Genomic DNA, 8,164 nt, shown 5'->3' on the forward strand with positions numbered 1-8,164 from the left:
CTCTCTCTCTCTCTCTCTCTCTCTCTCTCTGAAAGAGAAGACCCTGTTCTGTTATTTATTGTTCAAATTAAGTAATCTGCTTCTTGCTTGTTTGCAGCCCATAGTTTCCAAAATCTGAGGCTAGGCCAGTCGTTTTGGAGGAGAGGTAGGTAATCTACATATGGACTTTAATGGTAAACTCTCTTTTTAACTCTTTTTTGTGATGTCTTATGTAATTTTTATTCTTGATTATACTTCCTTACTCGGCTCTTGTAAGTAAATTATGAAGAACGTTGCTTTACTATTTCAATTGTCAGCTGTTTATATGGTTTTGTTCTCTTATGAGTACTGATATTTATCCTGTCCATTCTTTTTACTGATTATAGTGCTTTGGCAAAATACATTTTTAAACACTTGGTTTTATTTGACAGAGTTTTTAAATTTTTATTTTATTTTATTGAACCCTTATATTAAGAATTTTTAATCAACAAGCTAAATAAAACAAACAAATATCTCATAAAATGGAAAAGTTTAAAGGTTTATATATGGTTTTTACTTGCTGTGAATTGTTATTATTGATTTGGTGTCAGTGTTCCGTTTTATTTTACGGAATATTTAGAAAGAGGAAAAATAGGAGTCCAATTTTCACATTTGTGGTTATAAATTATATGCGAAGCATATAGGCTTGTTTGATTAATCTTTTGTAAACTGTTTGTACCAATTTTTGTTTTTTAAAAAAATCCATTAATTTATCTATTTTCTTAGAAAGTAGTTCTCAAAATTTTAAAAAAGTTTAATAAAATGCCGATAAACTCTTTTTAGGCAGCTGCGAAAAAGTGGTAAAACTGAGAAAATTATAAAGAAAAAGAAAATTATCAAACTATTTCAACACCCAAGAGCCTAAGTTTAGGTGATAAAAGCCAAAAGATTAGAGGACCCATATATGTATATACATGAAAAGTGAGTGCTGTGGTCTTAATTTCCTCAAGAAAGGCTGTGGCTGGCAGCCCTTTATCACATTATCTCTCACATTGCTTTCTCAACCTCTCATTATACAAACCACTTCCAAGAACCATGTATGCCATGACAAAATAAGATTTGTTATTTATTATCTTGTCTTTTAGTTTAAATTCTCCTCCTTTCTTTACTTGATGCCCAAATATTTTATTGCATTTCTTTTGGTGTTGCCTTTATTCTTAAATTTTCATGTTTATGCCCACTAATTGATTTCCTTATTTCATTTATGCCCTTGTCATGTTAATATGGTAACATTTTCAGTTTTTTTTTTTTTTTTTCTCTTTTTGCCGGCTAGAGGGCAGAATGGTCTTTTTTCAGACAATTTGAACAAGAAACTCAAAACTGATATAACAAAGGGAAATTACACCCTTTAATTAAAAACTATTGTCACAAATAGTTCAGCACATTTTGATGACCTAATGTTTGTTGCTTCTCTTGGGAACTTGATGGCCAAAACTTAGTGCTATCACCATGTTAGCATTTCAAGCATGAAACTCTATTACTGACTGATCAATCGCATAGGTGGCTCAACTCCGTCCCCCCCACATCCATTGGAAATTGTTCTGTGATGTTAGATTTTCATAATTTAGTAAGACCTGTGCAGGAGCTAACCGTTTAAACTGAGCATAATTTCCTATGTCATTCATAATTATGAATCTATAGATAAAACCATTGGTAATGGCTAATGCATAATTATGATTAATCACTCATGATTAGGAACTAATTAATTTGAATATTTTATTTAATAATAAAAATTGATATTACCATTATAAGATTTGAATCTATCTAGAAATTCTTAAAGAAAATGGGAGAAGGATGCAATTATGAGAAAAACCAAAGGCTAGTATACAAGGCACCATTTTATCAGAAATGTCTCCATGTCAGTCATTCTTAGCCGCAAGACTCTTTATGGGTTTACTCTTATCTGCCACGTGTGTCTAACTTGGGGCCCCACGAGGGATAATGATTGGCTCTCCCGCGTTCTTATATTAAAACGAACTCCCTCTTTGGCTTCTTATAGCAACGTACAGCATTTTGCTTTTTGTTATATTCAACACTTTGAGACCACTTTCTCTGCTAGTTTCAGCTTTGGAAATTTCACCATTTATAAGAGGTATCATCAACGCTTGTCCTCCTTCTTTTCTTCCATTATTGCTATTATTAGGGTTACATATTCACTGATATTCCTGTACTCTTTTTTGCTTCTTTAGACCCATTATTTTAGTATTCAGAAAGAATTCAGTTCAGAGCTAGAAAGTATTGTCATGCTTTGATTGGTTCTGGCTTTTTATTTGATTGTTTGGTACTAATACATGCTCTTTCATGTGTTTATCTATGTGAAATTTATAATCTTGTTTTTTTGGTTCTTCCACTTCTACCAGTGGTTCTGTTTTTCTTTGTCACAAGTTGGGGATTGGTAACTTAGCCTGATGATAAAGACAACAAGTTTATCTTAGTTTTTAGTCTTACCAACTGTAATTTCTTTCTTAATACTAAGAGAAAAAAATGAAAATGAAAATAATAACAAATTCCGTGGTGGTAAGTTTCCTCTCTTAATTCATAACTCAGGAAGAAAAGAAATAAAAAGCAACTACAGAATCAGTGATAAAGAGAGAGATTTAATCCTGGAAACCAAAACTAACACAAAAGTATAAAGAATGGTAATGAATATAAATCTGAAATTCTTGGAGAGGCAAAGCTAAATTGCGAAGAAATTACGAAGAGTTCATTGATGATTAAAGCTGTGTTTCTTGATCCTGAAGTTGTATGTTCCTGTTTGTCATCTGATAATTTAATACAAATGGTATTTTTCTTTACGTAAGAAAAGGGTGTCTTATACTTTTGTCTTGAGACGAAAGGACATGATAGTGAGAAAAATGATATTGCTCTTCAATACTGTTTTATCCCGTTTTGCATAGTATAAATTTATTTATTTATTTTGAATTTTTTTCAAAAATTATTATCTATTTTAGAATTAATTTTTGAAAGATTCTGAATTTCTTAGTAATTTCAAAAAGATTGTTTTAAAAAATAGATTCACAAAATTCTTTTAATAAAATAAAATTTAAGAAACTGGTTTCATAAAGTTATGACAAACTATTCCAGTGTTGTATGTATCCAAATATGTTTTGGTCATAACCAGTGATCGGAAGTGAGATAATAGAAGAGAAAGAGAAAGAGCTAGAGTTTTAAACAGATAGTTATTGTAATTGTAATTAATTTGATATTTTATGCTGTAAAATTGACTTGGTGTCACATTATGCTAATGTTATAGATATTTTAGGCTATTAATTTATTTGATAATTTTTTTTTATACTATACAATTAATTTAGTGTAACATGATACCAATGTTATAAATATTTTAAACTATTAAATTTATTAAAATTTTAATTATAACGGTCGAATAAAAATTTATTTTAAGACATTAAATTTATAAAAAATTTAATCATAACTATTAAATAAAAGACTTATTTATAGAATAATAAATTTTTTTTTGCTATATTATGATAATACACGTGAACATTTCATTAATATTTATATTTTATTTTCTGATTATATAATACTTTTTAAAGATATAAATTTTACTTTTTATTAAAAATAAAATTTTATGACACCAAATAAACTTATAATTTATACTGTTATTTATACATAATTAATTTTCCTTTTTAGGTCATGACAAAAATAAAATAAAAATAATAACAGATTATATATAATATATATACATATATTATAAAATTAAACTTTTAATTTATTTTTAAAAATATTTTCTGATGACAATTTTAAACTTTTATAGTAAGACAAATAATGGAAAAATTCGATTGTACTTATTAAAAGAATAACAACTATAAATAAATAAAAATAATTTATTTTAGGCTTAAGACAATCAAAACGTTTATATATTTTATATTTAATCTAATAAAATTTATAATTTTTATATTAGTAAATAAAATTGATTTTCCACATCATTTTATTAATTATTAAATTTTAAAAATTATTATTAAAAATATTTTTAAAAATAAATTTAGAAAATAAATATTTACTTTAAATTTTTTAAATAATTAGATAAAATTGTGAAATTTGATCTGCAACCGCTATCACGGATGAAGAAGAGGTTGGCTTTCGAATAGTAGGGTGGTGGAATATCAATGATTGCCTCGGCTTTGCAGTTCTTCTTGTTGTAATGGAATGGCTTTGTTAGTTAGGCTGCGCCCCGAACCGAGTCCCACGTCTGCTCTTTCTCCAAATATAAATTGAGAATAATGACTGTGGGCTTCACGATGAAACTTAGTTTCCATGGTTCCTTTCTTTTGACTATAAGATTCATTTAGTCCTTTTTATTTGTTTCTCGTCTTTCCTAGTAATTCTTTTCCTGAATCCACCAACTATTTCCTCTGCATAGCCTGCAACTTGAAAGAAAATTTTATATGCAAAGCCAAGAAACCTTCAGTTGAGTTTAACACATCATCATATTGTAAATTTCTTTCTTAACCGTTTATCCTACTACTGAATATCAGATTGTTTGTTTCTTTCTCAACCCATTTCTGCTCGTACTGTTTTTACTTTTGCATCAGTTTCCGTAATGTCCATTGAGTAATTTGAGCTCTGAAAATATGGCTAAGTTAAATTTTCCGACTCCTCATAGGCATGTTTCTCTCAAGTCCTTCAGTCTTGTAGTATTTGTGCCTTTGGTGGCTATGGTCTAATCTTCCAAGTTGTGATTCCTTATATATACACACAATTTTAGCACAAAGTTCATATAAATTTAACAAGGAAAATGGGATCTTTCCAATGTATTATAAAAATGTACACAGACTAAAGGTTGGAGGACTTGAGACTGATTTTCTTAATGGCATGTCCTAGTGAAGGTGTTTTGACGCTGTGAGGCGTCAGGATTTCAGTGAGAATCAAATTAGCTGGTAAAAGGGGGAAAGATGGATTACGTCTATGGACCAGGAAGGAACCATTTGTTTGTTCCAGGGCCTGTCAATATTCCAGAACCAGTTATTCGAGCAATGAATCGGAACAATGAGGATTACCGTTCTCCAGCTGTTCCAGCTTTAACCAAAACCCTTCTTGAGGATGTCAAAAAGATTTTCAAGACAACTACAGGAACTCCTTTTCTATTCCCAACCACAGGTATCTGATCTTTCATTTACAGAAATGTTAGCATTTATTTGAAGCAATGCATAATGGATCCATTCTGCTGCATCAGTTTGTGTTGAGTAATGTTGCTATTCTGGTTTAGGTACTGGTGCATGGGAGAGTGCACTCACCAACACATTATCTCCTGGAGATCGAACTATTTCTTTCCTGATTGGACAATTCAGCTTGCTTTGGATTGATCAGCAGCAGCGCCTTGGCTTCGATGTTGATGTAGTCGAAAGCCAGTGGGGTCAAGGTGCCAACCTTGATATTCTTGCATCAAAACTTGCAGCGGATTCAGCACATACCATTAAGGCTGTCTGCATTGTCCATAATGAGACAGCTACTGGAGTCACCAACGACTTGGCCAAAGTGAGAAAAATACTTGGTAAGTATATGATTCTAAAATAATGAAAGCATATGCAATTTTTCAGTGATAACTTATGAAATTTGAAACATCAGCATATAATTCTGTTCATTCTGACAAGATCTTAAGCTGATATTTGCACATTTCAAGTGGGTGACGCCCATTGTAGTTGTAGAAGCTCAACTGATAAGTTGACAGTGTCATAAACTTAATTTACTGATGGATTTTGTCTCATCTGTCACTTAAGGAGTATGTTAGCTTAACTTTCATTACATTTATAAAACCTGCTGATTCTACTTCTGATGCCCTTGTTTCAATCTGGATGTCAATATTGTACAATCTGATCCTCATGTTTGTTGTGTGATGCTCAGATGACTACAGGCATCCAGCTCTGTTTCTTGTTGATGGAGTGTCCTCCATATGTGCTCTTGATTTCCGTATGGACGAATGGGGCGTAGATGTGGCTTTAACTGGCTCTCAGAAGGCTCTTTCCCTTCCTACGGGGATGGGTATTGTCTGTGCAAGCCCCAAAGCTCTTGAAGCATCAAAAACTGCGAAATCAGTTAGGGTGTTCTTCGACTGGAAGGACTATTTGAAGTTCTACAAAATGGGAACATTTTGGCCATACACCCCTTCCATTCAGTTGCTTTATGGACTTAGAGCAGCTCTTGATCTCATTTTTGAGGAAGGACTGGACAATGTGATTGAAAGGCATGCTCGTCTTGGCAAGGCAACAAGGTAACTAACTCCTTAAATAGTAAAGTTTTCCATTTTCTTCAGTATTGGATGACGAAAAATGATGCAATAAATCGTAGGCTTGCTGTGGAGGCATGGGGCTTGAACAACTGTACCCAAAAGGAGGAATGGTTCAGTGACACGGTGACTGCTGTCCTTGTTCCTCCATATATTGACAGCACAGAAATTGTTAAGAGGGCATGGAAAAGATACAATTTGAGCTTGGGTTTGGGTCTTAACAAAGTTGCTGGAAAGGTATTCAGAATAGGGCATCTTGGCAACCTAAATGAGGTAATCTCATATCCCTTGATGTGAAATTTACATGTTGGAATTCAACATTTAGAAATATCTCAAAACATGTACTCGTTCCTGTTTCAGGAACATTTTCTATTTGTTGCCCTGCCTGACTGTAACTTAAAACCTTTGTTTTCAGTTGCAACTACTGGGTTGTCTAGCTGGAGTGGAGATGATACTGAAGGATGTGGGTTACCCAGTCAAGCTGGGAAGTGGAGTAGCAGCAGCCTGTGCTTACCTGCAGAACAACATCCCACTAATCCCTTCCAGAATCTGATTGATGTTCATGTCCCTTCCAGTATAGTTATTCTTTTTTTCCTTTCTTTCGCACTTTTTCACTTCAAAGAACTCTGTAAAATATTCATAATCTTTTCTTCTGCTCGTACTCTTTCGAGGTTCAGATAATCTTCTATGTAAATCTTTGCTGCTTAGTTATCCTGTTCCTGAACCAGTCTTCAACTATATAATATCCCCTCTAATAGTTGCCTTCTAGATACTAGATTTTGATATGCAGAAAAGAGTTCCGGAAGGTTTTCTTGATGCACCTGAAATTGACATAGCTACTGCACTTATAGAGCAATAACTTGATGACCACTGCAGTTTACAGAATCATAGATGTGAGGGAAAAGGAATGCTCAGTCAGATTGTAACTGCTGCTTTTTAGAGAGTAGAAGGACATAGTCTTAAGAAAAACCATAAGGGTCTAATGTGATTTCTTAAGGTAAACATGAGGGACATATAACTGAACCTTTCCTTTAAACTATTCTGCTATTTTGCCATTTGTTTACTGAATTTTTTAAAAAATCAAATGTATAGAAGAGGAACAGTTTAGGAAGGAGCCCACTAGTTTGTGCAATCTTCCACTTCCTTCAATTCAAGTTATTAATCAAAGGAAATGTAAGAAATCAAGAACACACTAAGCCATTTATTTTGACTCTTCCTCATCAATTTGCCTTTAGGTAGGAAATGTATTTTTTTTTTTTTCTTTTGAATTGAAGGAAATGTCTTATTGGACTATCATGTAGTGGTAATGCTTTTATAATGTTCGGTTGAAATGAATTGGAATAAAATTTAACTTGATATTTAAAGACTCAATTTAGTCTTTTGTTTTTAACGCTTATGGGCTCCTCAACTTTTTAAACATGTGTGTGTAGTTTGGGAGTTCGGCACTTTTATTAAAAAGTAGGTTGCACATTCTATACTGCTCAATTTAGCTTAGAGGAAATTACATAAAATACTATTTTTTAGAAAATAAATAATATTTTTACTATATATATTTTTTATTTTTACTTATTTTGACTTTCATTTTACTTATTTTAACTCCATTTATATCATTTTTACTGTTCTTTCCAAACTCTTCTCTTTTTTTTTTCCTTCTTCTAACTTCCCTTTTCATTTTTATTTTCAATAGTGATTTCTTCACTATTTACTAGACCTTTGTACCTCGATGATTCAGAGGCAGAAGAATTTGAGAAAGAAGAAGATCTACAAAAGAAAGGTTCTAAATTCATTTTAACCTAAACCAAAATAACTTTCTAGACAAGCCCTGACCACGCCTCCTACCTTTATCGCCCTATCCGTCGGGACTTACTACTCACAGCATAAAATGAATGAACTTGCCTATAGGAA

At 32.2% G+C, this 8,164-nt stretch overlaps 1 protein-coding gene across 2 annotated transcripts; it reads left to right on the plus strand.

The window, feature by feature from the left end:
- Nucleotides 1-1,969: 1,969 nt before the first annotated feature.
- On the plus strand, nucleotides 1,970-7,027 carry LOC8286122 (serine--glyoxylate aminotransferase). Of its 2 annotated transcripts, none has more exons than XM_015726575.3 (6): nucleotides 1,970-2,110; nucleotides 4,863-5,133; nucleotides 5,243-5,527; nucleotides 5,878-6,244; nucleotides 6,322-6,532; nucleotides 6,675-7,027. In XM_015726575.3, exons 2-6 carry the CDS (start codon nucleotides 4,929-4,931, stop codon nucleotides 6,810-6,812), a joined length of 1,206 nt encoding a protein of 401 aa, XP_015582061.2. In that variant the 5' UTR covers nucleotides 1,970-2,110; nucleotides 4,863-4,928; the 3' UTR covers nucleotides 6,813-7,027. The 2 variants fall into 2 exon arrangements, with proteins under 2 accessions (XP_015582061.2, XP_002531124.2); XM_002531078.4 differs by having other exon boundaries at nucleotides 1,974-2,110; nucleotides 4,858-5,133.
- Nucleotides 7,028-8,164: the final 1,137 nt, after the last annotated feature.

This window comes from Ricinus communis, chromosome 1 (genome assembly GCF_019578655.1).
Source record: "Ricinus communis isolate WT05 ecotype wild-type chromosome 1, ASM1957865v1, whole genome shotgun sequence".
Lineage (NCBI taxonomy): Eukaryota > Viridiplantae > Streptophyta > Magnoliopsida > Malpighiales > Euphorbiaceae > Ricinus > Ricinus communis.